This window comes from Macaca mulatta, chromosome 12 (assembly GCF_049350105.2).
Source record: "Macaca mulatta isolate MMU2019108-1 chromosome 12, T2T-MMU8v2.0, whole genome shotgun sequence".
NCBI lineage: Eukaryota > Metazoa > Chordata > Mammalia > Primates > Cercopithecidae > Macaca > Macaca mulatta.
The window spans coordinates 49357451-49382500 of record NC_133417.1 but is presented as its reverse complement, the minus strand read 5'-3'; the positions used below and the strand labels follow the sequence as shown (position 1 = coordinate 49382500).

Sequence of the window (25050 nt, the reverse complement as noted above, 5' to 3'; positions counted from 1 at the left end):
AGTGTTTCATTTTAATACATTGAGCTTGATATTCAAAACAGAAAAAGATTGATGCTCAGTGAATCAAAGCAAAGTACATTCTAGGTAAAAGTGACACCATCTCATCCAACATCTCTGAAAGAGCTCAGTTGCATAGTCGTGGGATAAAAAGGGTTATAACTAAATAATACTACAAAATGCAATTTATACAATGTGCTGACTACACATTTGGATACCCAGCATTTATTAATTTGGGAAGCAACCAACTACTGTAACTTCTCTTTACTTTTTCATAAGAAAATGACAATGAGGAAGGAAGTGCAGCAGAAATCTTGAACATTACCACTATTATGCAAAAAAAAAAAAAAAAAAATGCTGTTAACTGTTTTCCCCTCAGTGACTTGATGTGCTCTCAGATGGAAAACTTCTGATTCTTGTGACTCTTGGCTACCCGAAATCACATGAGATGAGCAAGGAAGAAAGACACAAAAGCTATATTTATATCTAGTACTGAACTTCTCAGAAATACCTTAATGTAATTCCTTGCAGAGACTGATAAAAATATCAGATGAGGGAGACTTTCAAATGATCAATGATTACAATTGACAATATAATATTGCTATATATTAAGCTTCTAAATGTTTAATGCAAAATGTCTCTCTGAAAATATTTTTTAAATGAAGGAGAATTCCTTGCTCAGGAATGAATCTAAAGTGGTTGTACAGCTTAAACAAATATCATTCAAATTTTCTGATTATTATGAGGAGTGGCATTAAATTAGCATCTAGGTATATCTGTGTATTTTACCTTAAGAGGATCATGATTTTTTAGTTCTGATGCCATAAACAGATTTGCTGCACTGCTTGTAAAATATATTTTATTTTATTTTTTCTGTAACATTTTCTAGAACCTGTTCTTTCATGAAAGTAGATTAGAATATGATAAGCAAAGAATGACCAGGACAGATTTGGGAATTCGCAGAGTCCTATTTACAAAGTTTCCCTTGTTTTAAGTAAAATGATTATCACAGAGAGATATTCATCCTGGAGCATATTTGGTCTCATTAGTATTGTCATAGTAAAAATACAATTTTTTAAACTTCATGTTTAATTTACTTACGTAAGAGATTTTTAACTGTCAGCTATCCTGCTCTGTCCTCCTACGTCCTCTACAATCTGGTAAGCAGAAAATTTGAGAGTGCCCCTATTTTTCAAATTCTCCCTTATTTTAAAATACTGCAATTTTTGATAGTGACCTTTCATTGTTTACGAATTTTTAACTTCAACATTATATATATATTCATCAGAACACTGAGCTGTTGTTATATATGTTTCCCCAGAAAATGATTATGATTACCTACTGGGGCATAAATGATGATGAGGAGAAGACATTTATGGAGTGGTGGGGATAGGAATAAGGCAGGTAGGTTCTAGAAGTTTATATCAAGCAGTGAAACAGGTATTGTTGTCACCTCTGGGATATTTGTTGTACAAACTGGGCATTCCCAGTTTTGATATGTAGAATTAGGTTTTCAAAAAGTATGCTTGCATAGATTAGCACCATTATAGCCCCCTAAAGGGGAAAGAAAAGCATGAAAACAAAATGTGAAATTCTGACTTGCCAGTAAGCATCCAGAGTTTCCAGAGGCATACCAGCCAGCATGCCTCTTCATGAGTACAAATACTTAGTTGCTTTTGACTCTTATTGAAAAAATAATATCTTTCCCCTGTTTGTCACTAGAACTGCCACCAGAAGAAAAGCCCTTCGTTTGCTCCAAATAAGCACTTCTGTTTTTCACAGCTTGCAGTAATGCTTAAAGTAAATAAGTTCTTGTGCAGCTAGCACTATTGGATTCATTCAATTGCCTGAACAAAGCTATTGTTTAGAGGTTTACAACAAGCCTTTTCTCTGCTTCCTTTAAAAGAATCTTCCTTGTTCCTGTGCTTGGCATGCTTAGTATAGTAAGCCTTTCTACAATTCTCAAATGCTAAAGATAATTTTCCCCCACAGAAGAAATGAAGGAAGACTATGACACTATGGGGCCAGAAGCCACGATCCAGACCACAATTAACAATGGTACAGGTGAGTTATGTTGGCCACGCTCAGATCACATTTGTCCTGTGTCATGTGGGTTTAGTGAGGCAGGGAAAGAAACACTGACCCATCCATTTGTATCTCCATGACTTAACAAGTAAGTCAGACTTTACAGGTCTCTGGTTTTGTTTCAAATCAAAATTTTCTACATTTTGGTATTTTACTAAGCAAGTGTATCTTTCATTCTCACACCCCTAATTTACCTGTGATGTTCAAGAATACTGAACTCTATGAATGGATCCTTTCAGTGCATGAGTTGGGTGAATCTCGAGTAGTAACTTTTATTTTAAAAGACTGCAAAAAATTATTTTAAAATTAGGATATGATATGCCTCTGCTAGCCACAGCTTGATATCAGTCATTGAGAATTCAAACAATATGGTGTAATTTAGACTGTAAAATGTTTTTTTCAGAAAGACAAATTTCCATGAACATTTCTCTCAATAATTAATCACCTGAGTTCCTTTAAATCCTTTCTTTACTTGTAATTCTCTGCATCCTTGAACCCTTCTGAATAATTTTTTCCAGGTAGTTTTAGAGAAGAATTGACAAGTTTACTTATTTTTAATGAAGCTAAAAAGTTACAGTGGAAAGATAGTGAGCGGCGTTTTGTTTTACTCTGCTACTGTAATAGAATGGAGTTTCAGGACAACTGTGATATTCCATGTTTTTTCCCAAACACTGAATGGCATCTTCTCTCACATTCTTACATCACCAACACAAATTTACATGTTTATCTCTCTTTTCCTAGATGAGACTATTTTTTTTGTGGGGGGGTGGGGACGGCGGTGTTTCCAACAGTCCTCTACACTACCATCACAAATATTAGCATAGTGTCCACTATAAAATTATCTTCCAAAATAAAACAAAACAAAAAAACACATAACTACTTCTACTCAACTCATCCATGAAAAAAAGCTTGAAGTTTTATGAAATGTAAAAAACGAAGATGATCTTTATATCACCCTTATGTTGACACATACCATAATAAACTGCTCATGTTGTGTTTCTGTTTAAAATGTGCTTATTAATGACTTGAAAGCATGAATTCACTTTCCTGGGTATAAAATAAGAGAAATAATAAAAACCTATTGTCATTCTATTCATTCGAATAATGTCAAATTAAGGCATAAAAATAAAACTGTACAATATATGATTCTAGAAAAAGTGTAGAATCAAGCCCCAATAAACCTAATTTTTACACCCAGCCCTGACAATGACAAGATTGTAACCTTGGGCAAGCCAGTTTTCCTCTTTGGAACTCAGTTCCCACAACTGCAAAAAAAACGAGTAGATTAAACTAGTTTCTTGATAAGACTACTTCTAGTTTTAATATTTTATGTTGCATGGGTATTATCACCATGTAAAAAATAGAAACAAGATAAAATAACTTCATATTAAAACATAGTAATAAAGCGATATCATGAATTAGATACTTTCTATAATGTCCCAACTCATGGGATCAAAAATGGCTTTGAGTTCCTTTTAAAGATAAATGTTAAATTTTGGCCTCCAGCATAAATAAAAACTGATTTTTATTAGCCTTATAAGCACTTAAAGTGTCACAAAAGAAAATTTACCCACAAAGTAACAATTTACTAGTTGTTGTATACACCTAGAGTTTAAAGTGAAGTTAATAAAAATTGCTTCTATTCAGAAGGTTTAGAAGTCAATCTTGAATGTCTTTTCACCAGGCTTTAAAACCCCCTTTTTTCTCATAATACCTGCTGTACCTTGTAGTTCATATGTATTCAGTCAATAAATAAATCAATAAGTATTCATTGAGTGTATTCTATACAGTCACTGTTGTGTGCATATGAGGTAGAAGATGGGTCAGAAAGACTAAAACATGGTTATCATTTAATTTGGAAGATGAGACTAATACACCTGATAAAATAATGATGATGAATAAGTGAAAATATGTGATAAACCTGCAACAAATGGTAGGAGCCATAATTATTTAGTTTTTTGTTGTTTTGTTTTGATTTGTTTTGTTTTGTTTGAGACAGAGTCTCAAATTTTGTCACCCAGGCCTGAGTGCAGTGGTGCAATCTTGGCTCACTACAACCTCTCCCAGGTTAAAGCGGTTCTCCTGCCTCAGCCTCCCTAGTAGCTGGGATTTCAGGCACACACCACCATGCCCGGCTAATTTTTGTATTTATAGTAGAGACGGGGTTTCACCGTGTTGGCCAGGCTGGTCTCGAACTCATGACCTCATGTGATCCTCCCACCTTAGCCTCCCAAAATGCTGAGATTACAGGCATGTGCCACTGTGCCTGGCCCATAATTATTTGAATTACAGAAATGAGAGAGAGTCTATGGAATGGGCATTCACATCAGGTTTTGTGAAGGAGGTAGAATTCGAACTGAATACATTTTCAATAGTTATGGAGGAGTGAGGAAGGGCTTTCTAGTTGAAGAGGAGTCTGTGAGCCAAGAAGGGAAAGTGTGACATCTATTCAGAGGATAGTGAGTAAAGGGTTTTGGCTGAATCAGAGAGTCCTAGGAGGCAATTTCTGGGAAATAAAGCTGGACATTTAAGTTAAAGCCAGATGGTGGAGAATATAAAGCACCAGACAGAAAAGTCTGGGTCATGTTATGCTACCATGATTTCTGTGGGTGAAAACTAGACTCTGAGAGAACAACTGGAAGTCATTGTAGTTATCCAGGTGTGAAGTGATAAAAATCGTGTCCTGAGGTGGAGACAGTGATGAAATTAGCAACCTGACTTCTTAATAAGCAATTGATTATCTGAATGATGGAGGCAAAATGGCTTCAGAATTCCAGATCTGCATGTTTAGAATATAGCAGTACTTGCTATTTCTAGATTTACAGAAGAAGGATCTAATTTTGAGAAGATCTTGAACCAGCCTTTAGACATAAGTATTTTCATATAAAAGATATATAGATATGGGAATATGGGAATGTCCTTTGGAAATGAGGAATTGAAATCCAAGAAGTCAGGGCTGGAGATAGAGATTTGAGAGTTATGCAGATATACTCAGATCATGTTCAAGATCATATAGAACTATGAGATTTACGACTGAGTGTATTTGTTGAAAGCTGAGGCCAGGGCTCCTGGTGGCTGGGGAGGAAAATCAACGAAGATTTTCTTTTGGAAAAAAAAAAAAGATTATGACACAAGAGAAAAAAATTAAACATTCAGAAGCAAAGAAAGAGAATTTCGTGAAGGTGAGAACTCAGTTAAAAGCTTCAAATAACTACCCTTGAAAGAAAGCTGAATAAATACACTGGACTTAGTTAATTAGAAATGTACTAGTGATCTTCAGCTTACAACTCTGCCCTTTTAGAGAATAAGTACATATCAGTCTTCCTAGCTACAAGCTTACCACTTCTTCTCCCTGGCATCTCTTTGGATGCTAAATACATATGGTTTTAGAAATAATACATCTTTTCTTGTTGAAATTACATCTAAAAGACCATCTTCCTCTGCTCCCAAGTCCTACTCATCAAGATCCTGCTATTGGCTGAACGTCTTCTCTAGCCATCCCACACTAGAATGTCTTCCTCCAATGAACCTGTGGGGTTTGGGCTGCTTTATCGCCATGAATCCTGGAATGGTCTCCGTCACAAAGTGTCTTTGAAGAAATGAGAGAGTGAATGGGAGACAAACAGCACTTGGACTTCCCTTTTGTATTTTTAGGTTGACATATTTTTGACCCCTGGCCTAAAGTAACCAACCAGACATTTTCATCTCTCCTTTATTCCACTCATCCAAACTTGAAAGCCTTAGTTACATTTGACTGTTCTCTGGCCCTCATGTCCTCCTCTATTTAGTCAGCCCACATCTTTTCTTTAACAGTTTCCTCAATGTCCAAATTCCCTTCTTAGAATCCTGAATTGCCCCTGAGCACCTACAGGACATTCTTCAGTCCGATAATAAGTGCCATCCATTGTATACCAACGGCGCTCCATTCTTGTCAGACCAAATCCCTGGGTGATAACAAAAAAGAACCACATTTATACCAACCTCTGAATCTCTGCCCATGCTATCCCTTCAGATCCTAATCCCCCAGCTCCTGTCTTCCAGTCATTCAAATTCTCCCCATCCTTCTGTTCTTCAAGTCCAGGTCACGTTGGACTTGATGTGGTCAGCCTTGAACACCTCAAATGACAGCAATCTGTTCCTTTTCTGAAATCCCACAACCCTAAGGTGTACACCGCTAACTTCAGCATGTTTAATTGTTCCTCTTTATATTGTTTGCCCTTATTTCATGGAGTCAATTTCATGAAGACAAGAGGTTTCTTCAGCTTGAAAATGAGGGTGGATCATCCTGGTATCTACCTCATTGGCTGACCTTGTTCTGCAGCCAGTAATTAAATAAATAATTACTGAGGTAATCAAATAAATAATGAAGCCAGGTGTGGTGGTCTGGCCCATAATCTCAGCTACTCAGGAGGTTGAGGTGGGAGGATGGCTTCAGTCTAGGAGTTGGAGGCTGCAGTGAGCCATAATCCACTGCACTCCAGCCTGGGTGACAGAGCAAGACCCTATCTCAAAAATAGTAATAAGAAGAATGTATATGTTGATATTAGTAAGTGACTAAAAAAATGTTTGCCCTAAGGAAAGGGCTATTCCATTTTGCCTCAACAAGCCCAGTTATAACAGGGAGCATACATGGTAGATACTACGACTGGTGAAATGAATGAATGAGTCAATGAATGAATATTTGGTGGAGAAGAAATGGATTCTGATAAAGGAAGCCACAGTAAGGAAAACATTCTCTGTGGAGGCGACTAAGTCAGTATCTTTAGAGAGTGAAACCAGGATCTAAGTCCCCGAAGGATTTTGCCTTGTTAAAGGCAAAGAAGAATAGCCTAGAGTATCACTATATATATATTTTTTACAACAAAGTTAGATTAACTGAATGGCAGAATTGATCTGTAACACATAAAACAGCGCAAACCTGGATTTATATTAATAACTTTCCGCATTGCATAAGTTCACCGGTTTTAATGTTTTTTTTAAAAAAGAAAGAAAATTGTAATGCTTTCACATGTAAGATAAAGAATACCTTTTAACAAAGAACCCTACAACTTTCAGATATTAATAGGATTTAAATTCAAAATGAAATTATTAGGTAAAATTTTTAAGAGTGTGTGAAAAAACTATTTTCTAAGAAGAGTAGAGAAATGGAAAAACCTGGAAGCATTATAAACCTGAGTTTGCCTAAGTGCTCGTAGTAACAAGGAGCTGTCTTAGGTGCGTGGTGATCATTAACATTATTGCAGTTCCACATGCGTATCAGGATCCAAACAGGGCCCTGATGTTTTCCTCTTTTAATGTGTGAAAGTTACATTTACTCAGACAACCTAGTACCTCTAGTTATAAAGGGCTATTAATAACCACCTGCATCTGTGCTTCCTTTGCTAAGAGGGGGGAAAAAGTACCTTACATCCAGAAACTGGGCAAGGCCAATTTAGGTGTCAGTTCTTAATCTTACACAACACAATAAAATTCTTGTTTAAGAACTACCTGTATGCATTCTGATATAGTCATTAAACTCATCTCCGGTATCCTAAGAATAATACAAAAATTATTTTACATATGGGAGGCAATTGTTTTGGAAGACTCCAGATTCTAGACACCAATAACCTACACTTGAATTTTATCTCTACCAACTACTAGTTACATTAACTTGAGTATATAATTGATAAGCCTTCATTTCTACATCGGTAAAGTGGAAATCATGATTCCTTATGTACAAGGCCTCGCTGTGGGGATTAAATAGTATGTCACATTTATTTGTTTTAACTGTATTTTTATTTTCTTTCTGTTTCTTTTTTTATTTCAATAGGTTTTGGGGAACAGGTGATGTTTGGTTACATGAATAAGCTCTTTAAGTAGTGATTTCTGAGATTTCGGTGCACCCATCACCCAAGCAGTGTACACCGTGCTGACATGTAGTTTTTTTTTATCCCTCATCACCCTCCCACCATTTCCCCAAAGTCCATTGTATCATTCTCACGGCATGCCATTTTTAAAGCACCCAGTACAACAACTAACATAGACTAGATGCTCACCCTGTTTTGTCAGGTTTTTTTTGTTTTGTTTTGAGATGGAGTCTCGCTCTTGTTGCCCAGGCTGGAGTGCAATGGCGCGATCTCGGCTCACTGCAACCTCTGTCTCCTGGGTTCAAGCAATTTTCCTGCCTCAGCCTCCTGAGTACCTGGGATTACAGGCACACGCCACCACTCCCAGCTAATTTTTGTACTTTCAGTAGAGACAGGGTTTCGTCATTTTGGCCAGGCTGAACTTGAACTCCTGACCTCAGGTGATCCGCCCACCTCAGCCTCCCAAAGTGCTGGGATTACAGGCGTGAGCCACAACTCCTGGCCAACTTCAAACTATTTTTATTCATTAAGATATGAATACATTGTAAACTGTATTCTCCATTCACACTGGTTCCTCCTTAACTTCTTCTCTAGGAAACAAAAATACAATATTTAACAAATTTGTAATGAAAGGGCTAACCAATTTTGAGAGCCTTTGACATTTAAGTTCTTTTGACATTCTGGAAAACTACACAGACAAGTTGTAGGACACATTATTTTCAGTACTCTGGCATTTGAGGTTAAAATATGAAGGTTAAGAACCAGTTTCGCTTTATATCTGATTTCATTTTTATTTAGCATCCCTTCTTTAACTGTGTAAGAAGAGGATTTAGTAGTATTTATAATGATTCTGTATAATAATGATGAAAGTTGTCAGACTTTTCCTTTCTTTGACAACTGACTTACATCAGGGATCGTATTCTTTTTAAAAATTTATTTTTGACACATAACAATTCTACATATTAATATTTGTGGGGTGCAACATGATGTTTTGATACACATATACATTGTTTAATGATCAAATCAAGGTGATTAGCATATCCATCTCCTTAAACATTTATCATTTCTTTGTGATAAGGACATTCGAGAACCCCTCTTCTAGCTATTTTGAAATATGCACTACATTTTTGTGAGCTCCAGTCATATAATAGACCAACATAACTATTTCTCCTATCTAACTGTAGTTTTGTACCCATTGACAAAGCTCTCACTGTTCACCCTTCCCCCTACCCTCCTCATCCTCTGGAATCAGCCTAAATGTCCATCAACAGATGAATGGATAACGAGTGGTATATATACCCAATGGAATACTATTCAGCCATAAACAGAATGAAATCATGTCATTTGCAGCAACATGGATAAACCTGGAGGACATTATGCTAAGTGAAATAAGCCAGGCACAGAAACACAAATACCACTTGACCTCACTCATGTGGGGAATCTAAAAAGCTGTTCTCATGGAAGTGGAGAAAAAATCGTATTTTTTTTTCTTCTTACCCTGTATAACAACCAATAAACAAAAAACAAAACATTTGCCCATTGTTAACAACCACTAAAATACATACATTCAGAGTGTTTGTGGTTTGTAGAATTTGAACTGAGGCTTGAGAAACTTTAAGGAAATAGAAGGGTGAGTTCCTGCCACTAAAGAACATAAAATTTTATGGTGTCGATAAACAAACATCATAATGACAAGAAGAGAAAATTTACAAATAAGTAATTATAGCCTCATTAGTTATTCAACTCAGTGGTCACTTATTGAGACCCTACTAAGTGCAAGGAATTTTATTAGTCATCATGAAAGATACAATGAGAAAAGAATAGTCACTCTCAATAAGGACCTGCATTCAACTGGGTGAATAAAACAGTGGTAGATGAATAGGAAATGTGTGTAAAATATTTAGTACAACGTTAGCACATAATAAATGCTCTATCATTTCTAGCCATTATTATTGATTATAATATCATCTGGATTAAGATGTTTTATGTGAAATACAGCAAAGCTATATCAGTTCAAATGCAAAGTGTTCAGTATTGTAGAGGGTTTCTAACAGTGTAGGGTCAAATATTGGAGACAGGACAAGAGAGGTGCCTTAAAGAAATTGCAAATTTCAGGGAAGAGTTTCTTCAGGACAAAGACTTGCTGGGCATGCCTCCTTGCACAAGAGAGAAAGGCTGAAATGTAAAAGGAGATTGGGTGAAAGATGGAGTGGGTTATCAAACGAGTTAAAATAACTTTAGACGATAGCCACAATAATGTTTATTTTTTAGCAGTAAGATCAGAAGAAGAAGACAGAATAATGATAGGAGAGAATGTAGTCAACTTAAAGTGATCCAAGGAATACACACTATATGGGTTGCACTCTTTGAAGTCAGTAGGAAAAAGAGCCCATCAGTTAGCAGTAAGGGAATAGGAATAGGGTTGGAATCTTGAGAAGTGGACATGTAGAGTAATTGCTGTGAACAATGCATGGAGATTCAATTATTAGGAAGGAATATCCCATTTTGAAAACATAGTCTGCAACAAGACTATACTATTATTTAAGATTTTTTTAAAGATATGTTTGATGCTCCAGAAATTGTACTGGATCTTAGTTCAGCAGGGTAAGAATGACACAAGTGAAAGGGACAGAGATGGAAGTGAGGGTTTCAAGTTCCAAGGTGAACTGAGGTAAATAAAATCAGAAGGGGTAAAATGGACTAGAGAACTTTTCAGGGCCTGATTGTCACATTGAAGTACATGTTTCACGGGAATGAGGAACTGAATGATAGGGAAGGGGAGAAAGTAGAAATCAGAGAGTGAAATTTCACGGTTCTGGTTCTGGTTCTGGTTCTTGTCCCAGGAACAAGTGTGGCCATCCATGTAGCTGGACTAGAGAAAGCCTAAGCACTATGAAGCCAGGTCGTGCATGGGCTACCTATTAAGTGATGAAGTTTCTCAGAATGCAATGGCATCCTGGGGAAAATGTAATCATGGCACAGGCGTCATTTTGTTTGCACTATACAGGCAATGTCCTAAAACATGATAGTGAAAATGTGTGACTTCCGACTTCAAAACATTACAGCTACAGAGTGGAAGCTATTTGAGGGTTAGAGGTTAGGTTTGCTCTTATCCATAATCCCTCTCAGAGGATTTATACAGCGTTTATACAGTGTTAATGGTTCATAACCAGGGTATTTGTTGAATTAATGAATAAATAAACAAACAAATAAATGATGAGTGAGTTGACGAAACAGGAACATTGATTGGAAGCAGTAGCGTGAATTAAGGAGTTTGTTGACCCTTCTTCTTTGTTCTGTGAGTCATAACAAATGAAAGCAGGAATGGCCCTTTGGGAAAGGTCTGTAAGGGATGGGTTATTATCAGGGGATGACACAGTTTCATTTAGTCTGAAGAAGTGGAACACATGTAGGAGGATATCATTAAGCATGGGGGGAGAATAACAAGTAATATGTGAAATGGGAAAGCAAAATAAACCGGGAATAAAGTTCTTTTTTGGTTTCTAGTCCAAAGTTAAGCTTGAGACATTTCTTGTTTATCATAACTACAAAATATCTAATATCTGCTAACTAATAACTAATACTTGCTATTTTAACAGATGTTAAAATAATACCTAATAAAAATTCACCTTTGCAAGGTGCTATGGAAAGTTATTCTTTATTGAGTGCCTTTAGAAACTTGATTACAAATTAGAAACAGTCAAATTAGGAAATACAATCCTTAAATATTAAATGGAAATTTTAAATAAGCATCTTGAACAGAGAATTTGAAGAACTTTTTTTTTTTTTTTTTTTTTTTTTGAGATGGAGTCTCGCTCTGTCGCCCAGGCTGGAGTACAGTGGCACGATCTTGGCTCACTGCAAGCTCGGCCTCCCGGGTTCTCCCCATTCTCCTGCCTCAGCCTCCCGAGTAGCTGGGACTACAGGTGCCCGCCACCACGCCTGGCTAATTTTTTTGTATTTTTAGTGGAGACGGGGTTTCACCATGTTAGCCAGGATGGTCTCGATCTCCTGATCTCCTGATCCACCTGCCTCAGCCTCCCAAAGTGCTGGGATTACAGGCGTGAGCCACCGCGCCCGGCCCCTGAAGAACTTTTATGTGTTCTTTTTGCTCCACTAGACCGAGCTCTGGATTACCCAGTAAAAAAAAAAAAAAAGATGTAAGAATTAAACAAGTGTTTAGGATTCAGAGGAGTGGAGACATTAAAAAAAAAAAGAGAGAGAGAAAAAGTAAAAATTTTATACAAATGCATACAAACACACACACAGACACACACTGAAGTGGGCATTTTAACTGACTTTCCGCCATATTAATTGTATGGTGTAATAATGTGGCTATTTAGAATTGCTTATAATGTCATTGTGATCGTTTCAGTATGTAGGGCCTGCTCAAATGGTATCAAGTCAGGCATGATGAAAAACTAAAAAGATGAGGTTCTCTCTTTTCTTCTCTCTCTCTCTCTCATGTTGAGTCATTATGGTGCAGTAGAAAGAGCAGTGGGTGAAGAGTCAGGATACATAAATCCTACATACAGCTCTTCCAGAAAGTACTTGTGCAACTTTGTATGAATCACTAACCTCACTGTACCTTGGTTGTAACATCTGTTAAATGAGGAAATTAGGCTAGAAATTTTGGACTCCACCCCACCCTGCCCTTTCTTCTACTGAAATTTTACTGGAAGCATGAAGAAAAAAAAAAATACTGGACCACACTAGCTGTCATGGGATGGGAGGCTCTCGGGGGCGCTGCCTCACGATAACATACACAGGCCCAGCTTCCTGGGTCTGGCCCCTGCACAGTCGCACAGGGCCCAGCACTGGTAAGAGCTGCTTGGTTGGCTCTGCAGTTGCTGTCTTGAAGTTCTTAACAATTTTTGAATGAAGAGCCCTACATTTTCATTTTACACTGGGCCCCACCAACCATGTAGCCAGTCCTGTTCATATCTCACAAAATACATGAGAAGAATAGCAGAGTATAAGCCTGGATGGGAAGTGGTGGGATCAGAGAGGCACTGCTTCAAGTATTGAATAGAAATGCCAGTTAAGTCTAAGTTTACAGGATCCTTCTTTGGGTATCTCCGGAGCAACTGAACCCCAAGTAAAGATCCAGATCTAGACTGAAAACCTTGCCTGACCAAGAAATACAGTGGTGCCAGGTGTAACTCCCCTAAACTGGTAATATTAGTATAAGGTTGGCAGCGTAGCCAGCAATTAAGCCTCTTTAACCATCAATTCTGTGCATCGCATCGTTAGCATAGGGGAAAGTGGGGGAAAGAATAAGAACATTTTTTTTACCTTCATTATCCTCTTGGTTTAATAACTCACAATTTCTCCTATTCCTCTTACATGGAGCTTAAATTAAAACTTTTAAATTAGTTAACTTTCTTATATGAGTAACAGAAGCGATACAAGTTTGATTATAACGTATTTCTCTGCAAGAGTTTTGTGGATATATGGTGTTAATCAATTGTACAAAATCAGTTTATCAGATAATTCAATTAGTACCTAAATACTTAACAAAGAGGGAATCATACTATTATAAAGCATGTCATACTCTTCTTGGTTTTATCTGTCACATTTTTATAGGTTGGAAGAGTTTTGTCCGCCAGTCAGACATCTGTCATGGAAGTCATTATTTTTTAATTTCTTAGTTAACTTCATACATTGAGTTTTTAAAAAATAAGGTGGAGAAAGATAGGTTCAGAGGAGAGAAAAATAGAAGTAGTGCTTGGCAGGTGAGACGGGGGATGATTTTCAGACTATAATCAGTGAACGCCGAGAAGAGCCTGTTCACTTCCTGGCTAATGAGTGCTGTGGTTTTATTAGCTTTGTTTGCGATTAGGAGCAGCTATCTTCACTTCACAGCAAGTGTTCCCACAAGAAATAACTGATATTTCAAGCTTCTTGAGTGCCTACTTCATTCATTCAACAAATATTTAATAAGCACTGTTTTGCTTGTGATGTGTCTGGGGTTTCCAGGCACCTCCAAAATATTTTCTCTTAATCTGTATGTTTGATTTCCCCATCAGAAAGCTGTGTTGTTTTTAGTTTTTAATTGAAAAGAAGACAGATAAAATTCTCTAGGCCTAGCCAGTAAAGAAAAAGCAAATTGATTAAGGTAATTAATTAATTGAAATTATGGAATTCTGGAACTTTGAGGATACCCCGGCAAGCACACCCTGGCTCATTTTACAGTTGAGGAAATTGAAATTCAAAAACATGAACTAACTGAGCCGAAATGAGGAGTCCAAGGACCCTGAGCCTTGCCTAATCATTCAGTTATTGCATAATAACTGTGACCCAGGCACTATGCTAGGTGCTGGTGACACAAAGCTGAATAACATACGGTTCATTCCTTTATCAGCTCACAGACACGTAAGAGAAAGATTACAATGGGATGTGATCAATTCAATGATTGAGACACACAGATGACATTCAGTAAGTGAAGAAGGAAGTCTATGTGAACTCAGGCATAGATAGTCAGGAAAGCTACCTAATAATAATAATATGGGACTGATTTTGCTTCTCTCCAAAATCATGTTATGAATGTCTCATTTAGCCATGCGAGGCAGAGGACTGAATTTGTAGAGTTCTTAAATTGGACAAGGGTCAGAATTTCCTGAAAGACTTGTTAAAACACAGATTGCTGGTTCCATAGGTTTGGATGGGCCCCAATAATTTGCATTTCAAGCAAGCTCCCAGATAATACGGATGCCACTGACTTTTGAAAATCACTGACTGTCCTGAGCTTTCTTAGGTTTCACGTGTCTTTACATAAAACATAAGAAAAGAGCATTGAATTGCTGGGCAAAATCACCTTACTTCATCAACTCCTGTAAAATGTAATAAACTAGTCTGTCTTTTTGGTAATATACCAATTCCAAATGTTTCGGTTAGACAGTAATGTGAAAGACAAGTGCATATTGTCTATCTTGGGAATTTTTTTAAAAGTAATGGACTCTATCATTCTGTGCCAATACACAGCAATCAAAATTGTCTGAGTGTTAGCAGTTTCTACATCTTGATATTCAAAATTCCCTAATGTAAGATCTCCTGCTGTTTAGGGAGATATTTGATACTACAGACTACTACAGATTCCCATTCCTTGTCCACTCTTCACCTCGCTCTCGTGAAGCTCTCTTACATGAGAAACTCTCATTGGCATCAGAACATGTGTTCCCTGGAGAAAGCCATGTTCAGAGCAGGGGTGGAGGGAGCAGCCAAGATGCTGTACTAATTCCCAGGAGAAGCAGAAAACTTTTCTGTTGCTCTTGACGACCTGGCTTTATCCATGCCTCTGTACCAGTTGGAGGCTCTGTGAGGCCGCCCATGTAGCTGTATAATGAGAAAAAGATCATCCTCTTCCCTCACGGTTGTTTTTAGGTATCTAGTGCCAACATGTCTTTTGGAAGCCTTCTGCAAAAATGCATACATGCAGTTTTAATGATGAAGAGCTTACATTTATTAATTAGTCAACTTTAAACAAAGCAGCCATGAGAATCTATAGACCTCAACAAATGTCGAATACGTGCTTCCTTAAACTAACAAACTCAATACAAATGACTACATTCAAAATAATTTTCTGTGTTTTCTTCTCATCTGAGAGGTCAACAAAAAGACTGTTTTTCAAAAAGATGATAAATACAGTTACCTAGATTTGTAATTGCTTCTTCAGGTCCCTTTGCCTTTCATAGTGAAGTGAGCAAAAGCCAGATTATATGATAAATACATAATTTACGTTACATACATTACATTACACTGGGGAAGCATGTGTGTGTGTATATATATATGAGATGTCCTATTATACATATATATATTTACATGTCTGTATATTGCAGAGTCACAACCATTATGTGTATATATCTCCAAATGGGTGAATCACAGAAGTAGGAAAAAAAATTAACTACTCAAGTCCTAATTTCCAAGAAAACTGGCACTAGTAGGCACTCAACAAACAGTTATTAAAAAAAGGTGTTGGATGGATGATTCTACTCAGTTTTTTACATATACTTGCTGCAGGTCCTCTGTACCTTCCAAGATATTTTCTTTTGAAAAAGAATTATTTATTCATTTTGATGTTTACTTAAATGGCTTAACATAATATTCAATTTTTTTCAATTTTTTATGAAAATCAAAAGCATGCAGGACACTAAACCAGTGATAATAGAGCACCTGTCTTCCAATGTGAACACAGGCTTGTTACAAATAAAGAAAATAAATACCAAAGGGAAACAGAAAATGATAAAGAATAAGTACCCAGTCTATATTTCACTACCTGTAAACACTAAGCAAAGCCCACTTTTAAGTATCTTTGAGAAAGTATTCTAAAGCAACTTGATTATGGGGGCTGACTAATTTGGGGACCAATATTTCTCTTTTATTTAGAGTTCTGTTAACACTGCTTGATTTTTAAGCAATAATTTTTAAAGCCAGTCTATATTGATATTTATTGTTATCTGTCTAAAAAATCAATATCTAACACAGACATAAAGATATTTATAAACATGTCATTAATAAGCAATGTTAGTAAGACTGACCAACATATTGCCAAGAGAACTGAGGCTTTCCTGACAAGAAGGGACCTGAAAATTCACCCTAACAATCAAACAATATTAAAATACACATGGTCATGAGGAAACATTTTTAATTAACATTCTTTTTTTTCTGTTTTTGAGATGGGGGTCTCACTCTGTCACTCAGGCTGGAGTGCAGTGGTGTGATCACAGCTCTCTGAGCCTCAACCTCCCAAGCTCAAGCACTTCTGCTACCTCTGCCTCCCCAGTAGCAGGGACCACAGGCACGCACCACCATGCCTGGCTAGTTCTTTTACTTTCTATACAGACAAGATTTGTTGTCCAAGCTAGATATTCTTTTTTTTTTTTTTTTTTTTGATAAAGAAAAGGTTATCTAACCTTAGGGAAGGTTGAGAGATATTTGCAAGACATTAGGGTAAATTTTAGGACTATGCAAAATCTCTGGAGAAGGTATGGGAAGAAATTACTTGAGGCTTCTTGTGAATTTTTGTTATTGTTTGATCATAAATACCATGCAAATATCCTTTGTCAGTGTGTTTTGGCAGTTCTTCCAAGGAGACCAGGGAGTGAAGAGGATTACAGAAAGAAGGAAAATGAGGTTGATTTTACACTAGAAAAATTCAGTGAAGAATTCTACAACCTTTCTGCTACTTTTCTACCTCATTCCTGTATCCAGTACACATTACTGCATAATCTTTGTAAAAACAAACATACAAACTTTCAGATACAATCAAAACTTCATTCTTCCCAACAATTCTGAGAGTAACCAAAATTGAATCCCATCATTTGTCCTAGTATTATAACTGTTAGGGTGACTGTAGTTTTAAGAGACTGAAACACAACATACCTTCAAGAAGAAAAGGAAGTTTCTTGGCTCACAGAATTTAAGGAAGGTGATCAACAGAACCGCTGCAAGGTGCACCTCGGCCTCAGGAACGAGAAGAGCTAGAAATTAACTGTCAGAACATGCAATCTTGTCTGCTTTTTCTCTGTATGTCTGCTTTATTCTCTCTCTTCATAAATCTTCTTTTTCTAGATGGAAAATAACAATTCCTCATTCTACATTTTATAGCTACAGTCACTTGGCAGAAAAAAAATTAAAAACTGCCTTGATGCTTTTTCTGGAACAAAGTCCTAAAATCATAAGGAAGGGATTTATTGAATTTAATTGGATCTATTGGCTACCCTGGACCAATCAACAAGTTGGCCTGGAGAAGAGAGGACTAAGATTGGCTCACCTGAGCAACAGAGATCAATTATGACTAGGGGAGCAGGATCACGTGGTAACACAGCAGCTCCTTGGGTACCATAAGGCTTGGCAATCGGGAAATGGAGAACCATTCCTAGGACAAGGTGAATGTTGAAGTACTGGGCAGAAAAACTGTATATTACTAGCACCTATTGCACCTCAGGGAAAACTACATTAGATCCATGCTGATGATACCTAGTTTCTGAGAGGTTCAACTCTAGCCCACTTAAGTGACCCTAGGTATATGAGATATATAAACAACAGCATATCTATACAGCATGAAGAAATATCCAGATGGAGCAAATGGATTTAAATGATTGAGTGCCATCTTCTTCATGAAACCCTTTTTGAATACTTACCTGAGCCCTATCAAACTCTTGCAAGTATTTATGACCACTATTACACAGTTTATCAAATAATTATTCTACAGTTGCCTGAATATTAGGTCTAAGTCCCTAGCTCAGCTGCAGGTATCTCATTTTATGCTTCCTTTTACTAAAAGACCTCTACACCAAGATTAGTGTTAAGGACATAATTTATTCCACGTTCATCCCATAAATGATCCTTGAGAGCCTACTAATTTCTAGGCAATATACTCAATGCCCAGAATACAAAGATGATCAAAGATGGATCCTTAAAGAGAGCGCATGATTTGATGTCTTTTGTCCCCATCACACTTGACATAGAAATCTAGCATGGCCAAATTTGATCTAGCAATTGAATTGCCTCTCCAAGCAACGGTAGTGTATCTAGATGCAGTTTTGTTTGCCTATCCAGAAAAATCAGAATTTTCCTCCCTTTTAAGCCAAAAGGCTATTAATGCAAATCCAATTGAATTTGCATATGATTACATTTCTGATGGAAACATTCATATGCAAATGAAAATTCATGCAAAGATAGCCAGATCATTCAAATAGTTGCTGAAATATCAAGATAAAATTAGGATATTAAATGTACATCCATCTATGTTTACTAGGTTACACGAAGGTCATCAAGTAGGACAATATTCTCAGAAAACTTAAACCATGTCTTAACCCTTAACATAAACCATTGGCAACCCTCAAGTAGATACGAATTCAGAAAGGAACGATTACATTACTTTCTGCTGTCATAGCACTGAAAAAGAAGTCAGTCACTGATAAAAGCAGTGAAGTTACTCAAAAGACATTCATCATGGCTTCACCATTTTGCCCCTTTTATCTTTTCTTCCTATCAAAAGTAAAAGGTAATTTTTTTTATAGATCTGATGTTATTTTGATGATCCAAAACAATGAGCAAATAGTTTATGCAAGTTGACAGTTTCTACATACTCCATAGGTCCTCAGTGATGCAAGTTAAATGACATCATCACAGTCACCACCAATAAGTATCCACTGGAAAGCATCCATGACATTGTGTGTACAGCAAGAGGAAAGTGATCTTATCTAAAGCCCATATTCTTTATTAAGTCCAGCTAATAACAGATTTAAGCAAAATTTCAAGGTATAAAATCTTAATCCATTACTGTACATTCCAAATCTATTTTTGAGGGAAATACAGTCTTGGAATAGACCGTTGTTCTTGTTAAACTTATTAGAAGTTACAGAGGAAAAAAAGAAAGGTTTGAGATCACAGCATTCAGGATTACTGGTGCTTAGTTTAGTGGTCCACAAAGTGTAATTCTCCCACTTCCTTTTATTTGGTCCCATGTATTTGTTTATAGTTTCAAGTCCTTTTAGAATTCTAGTGTTCTTTGCTTTGATCAATGTCACCTGCCATCCATCAAATTTGGAAAGTCTAAACCTGAGGGAGGGATCTTAGCATCTCCCAACTTGACAAACCAGATTCTTTCCCAAATGAATCTGAGGAATTTTATCTTAGGTATTTCTCAAATCCAGCCACTTCCTTCATCTCCATCATCAATTCCTTAACAGTATCTTTTGCCTGGCCTAGGACAGGAACCTCCTAACTGGATTCCCAGGACCTACTTTTCTCTTCCTCCAATCCCTATCATACTATAGCCAAAGATGTCATCTAAAAATGCGAATAATCATAATTTCATCCAACCATCCTCTTTGCTTAATACTCTTCAATAGCTTCCTGCTTCTTTTAGAGTAAAAACCCAAATCCTTAACAAGCTCTTACCTGCTGCATGGTCTGGCTCCCGCATTACTCTCCACCCTTACATCGCGTGGTTCTCCTTTCACCCTCTGCACTCCAGCACTGTCCTTTTTTTTTTTTTTTTTACATCCTGAGATGTCCCATGCTTGTTTCAGTCACCACATTGCACATGCTGCTCTTCTCCAGCTTCTACAGTTAGGTAACTTCATGCTTCTTCAGTTAAGACCTTCCTGATCTTCTAGCTGCCATCAGGCTCCTCTGTTACTTTTTTTATACCACCACATAACTTTCTTTCATAATACTTATCTGAGTTTGTAATGATGTGTTTACTTTGGAGATAGTATCAGTTGTATTATTCTCTCTCGTGACTTCCCAAAGGATGAGCCTAGATCTGTTATTTGCTCACCAGAGCATGACATGATGTCTATCACACACTAGGCATTCAATAAATACTTGTTGAATTAATGGATGGTTCCACTTTCTATTCTCCTTCTCAAAAATCCAAGTTCATAATGATGAAAGCTAAAAAAAAAAAAAAAAAAAAAAATTGCCTGGCTTGCTTGCGCATCACTCTGCCACAGTTGCCAAGGAAAATTATTATGTCAAATACTATAATATTGTTTATGGTAGAGAAGACAAGGTGAACAATCTAGTGGCACCAAGGTTAACTGCTTTCAAAAACTATGATAATAGGATTCCACGATTAATTGTACCAGCAAAGCACTTTTTTCACCTACTTAGAATAAAGAATAATATAACAGCTACTCTCCCAACTTTGTGTTATGCATAAAAATATTATTTAGGATATCTAAGTCACACCTTATTTCAGAAACACATCTAGAGGTTTCAAATATACAAAATCTTATGACACAAGTTGCTAAAATTGAGTTACAACTCTTATTCATTTCACAGGAATAGAGTCATAATTACAAAAGTTAAAGTCACATCAAAATCACACACCAGTTTCTTAACTCCCTCTGTTACTTTTTATTTTATTTCTATCAGTTGTGAGCTTAATTTTATTTTCAGCAGCTTTAAAATACTGAACTAAAGATTAAAATTATAGGGAAAGATAAAATGCCACATTCTGGTGATTTTTTTTTAACAAAGTTGCATTCTTATCTGTCTAGGAATATCTTTCCTTTTTCATCTGTCTCAGATTGTGTAGTCCTGGCTGTCTGTGACATTCAGAGGGTGAAGGGTTAAAAGCTTATATTTAGCAACAGGATGTGTCTGTGGTTAGGGACGTTCAGTCTAGTGGACAATGAAAAATTAAATGTACCTTTCTTAAAAGAAAAGGAAATTTCAGATAGACTATTAAAGTAACCTTAATTTTATATTATCTTTAATGTTTATGGATCTTAGAATACAATTGTTGGCTTTTAAAAAAATTTTATGTAAAACATTTTAAATTTCTTTCATTCTTTGTAAGAATGTATAGAGACTAATATTCCAGGAAGAAAAAAAATAAAATAAAATGTGCGTATTTAATTGAAGGAAAGTGCCCCCCCCCCACTTCTTGCATATATTACAAGAATAAACATTCAGTCAATAACTGGTCATCTTCAACACTTCTTACAAATAAACTAGGTTTCGTAGTCTATTGCAAGTCAGTATTTCTCACTGGCTAGGATGGAGATGGACTTGGGCTCCTAGGAAGAAGGCCCGGAAAAGACATTTCTTCTCCTTTTATGATTTCAGTGAAGAATGCAAATTGCACATCAGATTTTGAGGAATACTTTGCCAAAAGAAAACTGGAGGAACGCGATGGTCATGCAGTCAGCATCGAGGAGTACCTTCAGCGCAGTGACACAGCCATTATTTACCCAGAAGCCCCTGAGGAGCTGTCTCGCCTTGGCACGCCAGAGGCCAATGGGCAAGAAGAAAATGGTGAGGCTGTAAATCATTTTTAGCCACTACACTGACCTCTGCAGCTGTTACAATTACAAATGCACTACATGCCTGGGTGTTTACCTTAAAATTTGAAGAACAGCTGCAGAGGCATGGAATTTCATGAGCAAAGATTAGAACTGTAATTTTAGGGTATTGTGAAATTTTTTTGTCAGCAAATTTGTGTCATTTGTACATCCAATAAAGAACAAGAACAATTAGAGCCCATTTCTAAGAGATAAAAATATCTAAATGTATTCCTATCTTTCTGAAATATTTTACTTTTGAGGAAAAAAAAAGTTCAGACCGACCCTCCCTCACCTTTTGTTCTTCTCCACGACCGACACCTGAAACGCCCCTTTATGCTGTAAGTTCCTGAGTAATCTGTGGCTACAGGTTTCATAGGAACTGTCAGTCACCTAAAGAGAATTTCCTCATTTATCAGTTGTTTAAGTGCCCCCCCCTCAAAAAAAAAGCTGAAGTAATTAATTAATTTTCGAGCGCAGTGTGAGCTGATTCCTACAAGCCTGCCCTGGGTGTGCGAGGGGACTGGTGTGCGAGGGGCCGGGCGCAATGATGGCACTCTGTGGAGCAGATTGCAGTGATTCCTGTCATACCATCCTGGGCAGTCAGCCCATTAGCTGCCATTGATTTACTGACCTTTTGGCCTGCCTCTCTCTCTCTCTGTCTCTCGGCTACAGACCTGCCACCTGGAACTCCAGATGCTTTTGCCCAACTGCTGACCTGCCCCTACTGCGACCGGGGCTACAAGCGCTTGACATCACTGAAGGAGCACATCAAGTACCGCCACGAGAAGAATGAAGAGAACTTTTCCTGCCCTCTCTGTAGCTACACGTTTGCCTACCGCACCCAGCTCGAGCGGCATATGGTGACGCACAAGCCAGGGACAGATCAGGTGGGGGGATGGTTTTAAGTGATTTCTTTCTATAATAACCCCTTAGAGAAACGATATTGCTTTGATTGGCAATCATTATTAATTTTTCATGGCATTTTGAAGATGCAGATCTTTTAATGGTAATAGCTTTAATTGAGGTCTAAATGATTTTTTGATGGTCTCTTCTAATATGATTTAATAGTCTTATGTTCACGATCGAATGAGTGTGTTAATTTCTAATTTAGAAATTTTATTTGCACTTTAACTTGACTTTAGTTTCATTTTTATGTTCCACAAAAAGTGAATGAAATTGTAGCATTTTAATTATACATTATTAAACATCTCAGCAATTTTAATTCCATTTTTCACCTCGTTTTACTTAGAAATTTTCTTTTCATATAGGATCTAAGTCATAGTAAAAGAAGTGCGTATTTCTTTCATTTTTCATATAACACCTTCAATTACTTAGAGTATTTTTACAAGCTGCTACTAGTTTATGAAATCTAATTAAGTGTTTTAAGGAAAATCAAAAAGACATGTATTATCTGTGTGTATATATATGTAATAAATGGGATTAGTACTAAAATATTGGATGTACATTAAAAAGATCCCTTCTTAATATACATATGTGTAGCTAAATGTTAGAATTACTCCCCCTCTTTTTGCTTACTTGTCTCAAAAATAAAAACTCTGTCTTTAACAGTTAAGTATAGCTTCTTAAATCTTTAAAACAACTGAATAGGATTGATTCACAGTGTTCCTTAAATGTTACAGCAAAACTCCTCTGTCCCCCTGGGAGGATTGACTCTGCAAATTGATATTATGATATGTTTGCATGGACAGAAGTGGTGTGCCTTAAGTCACAATAACTGGCCCTACAGATCCGGAATCACTTAATTTAAGTCTTGACACCATGTCTGTTTTTAAAATTATTGAACATGATATTGTATTCAAAATTCTTAGTTTTTCCTTATAACCTTCATTTTCTTTGAATAAGGAAAGTGAGAATAAGCAAACACAGTCAATAATGGTGATAATACTAGATTATGGAATTTTACTATTTTAGGAGAACAGCTCATATAAATTATTCCATTTATGTCTGATTGGGCTTGTCACCTGAATACTTTTCAAAGATGAGTTATAAAAAATATTCTTGCATGGTTGCACTTATGTAACAGTTTATCTCCCCTTGCTTATATGCACAAAAACTCTAGGAAAAAAAAAGTGCCTAGATATTTATCTAGCATAACCGCTTTAAATTTCACATGCAGAAGTGTGATTGTGTTGGCGCATTATGAATGGTAGCTTTGGTGTTGAAAAGTCCCCTCATTTGCTCATGGCATTTACAATTAGTAAATTAAAATGATTGTATCATATTAACAGTGGCACAACTAAAGTTTATAGTAGTCCTCTGAGGGCTGTGGGGGGAGACAAAGCAGCTGTTGCTGTTTGTTTATGCAACTCAGCAACATATGAGCGCTGGTCCCTCAATGGCGCTCGGCGGGCTGGGCTCTGCTTGATCTTTGAAGGTTGCTGCTGTTTGAACAAACCTCCCTGTGTCCCATGTAACACCATCTGTCTCACTAGGAATGTGGGAAGATTCAGCACACCCTAGCAGTTGTCATACCGTTTCTTGCTGTCTTTTTGCAAAAGGCTTTTGTGTCATTGCTGCTAGAAAAAGGCTGACCTCCTACCTTGAGCATCCAGAGTGGATGACTGCATTTTTTTTTTCCAGAATTCTAAGTCACACTGCTTTTTTCCCCTTGTTCAAAAAGGTCAGCTGTGTTTGATTATATCTTTGCTGCTTTTAACTTGTCTTTTCAGCAAACTTTTTTTTCCTTTTTTGTCCCTACTCCCTTGCACACTACTAAAAAGGAAAATGAAAAGTCGTTGAAGTCTTTCCTACTGGTCTGTGATAAAACTGCTCAAGCAGTAATAACCCAAGATGTTGTCTCTTACATTTGATAATGAATCAAATCTGATATGCGACACCTCAGGAAAAACTAGGCTTCTATTTGCTACTAGCACAATGAATAGGATATTTAAACATGCTCATCATGTAATGAAATACTTATAGTCAAGGTTTTTTTGTTTGTGTGTTTTTGGTTTGGGATTGGGTTTTTTTTTTCTTTTTTACATTTTAGATTGCTTCAGTATAAGATATACTTTTATGCTGATACAAAAAAATTGATAGCATTTGTTGTGTGGGGGGTGGTTTTTTTGAGACTATTCAGAATTTTCAGGAAAATATTTTTTTCTTGACAGAATTGTGACATTCTAGCAGAGAATGTTCATATTTTAGAATTTGTAGTAAACACAAAAAACAACAAATATCTTTACAGTTATACTTCCTCGTCCCCGAAGGTTCAAAGAATCATTTTGGAAAAGACACTACAGAAATAATTCTAAAACGAGTGTTGGATGCGCATGTGAAAGCACTTTTTTTTATTTGTT

The 25050-nt window shown here is 36.7% G+C and overlaps 1 protein-coding gene across 4 annotated transcripts in view; it reads left to right on the top strand.

Moving 5' to 3' along the window:
* ZEB2 (zinc finger E-box binding homeobox 2) overlaps positions 1-25050 on the top strand; it is a 132738-nt gene that overhangs the window by 93543 nt on the left and 14145 nt on the right. For 3 of the 4 annotated variants that reach the window (XM_015110053.3, XM_028830674.2, XM_077956936.1), the window contains 3 exons: positions 1990-2061; positions 21513-21701; positions 22403-22617. In XM_015110053.3, the coding sequence (XP_014965539.2) occupies positions 1990-2061; positions 21513-21701; positions 22403-22617 (476 nt within the window). The remainder of the gene's footprint in view (positions 1-1989; positions 2062-21512; positions 21702-22402; positions 22618-25050) is intronic. The other variant, XM_015110057.3, reaches the window with a different exon arrangement.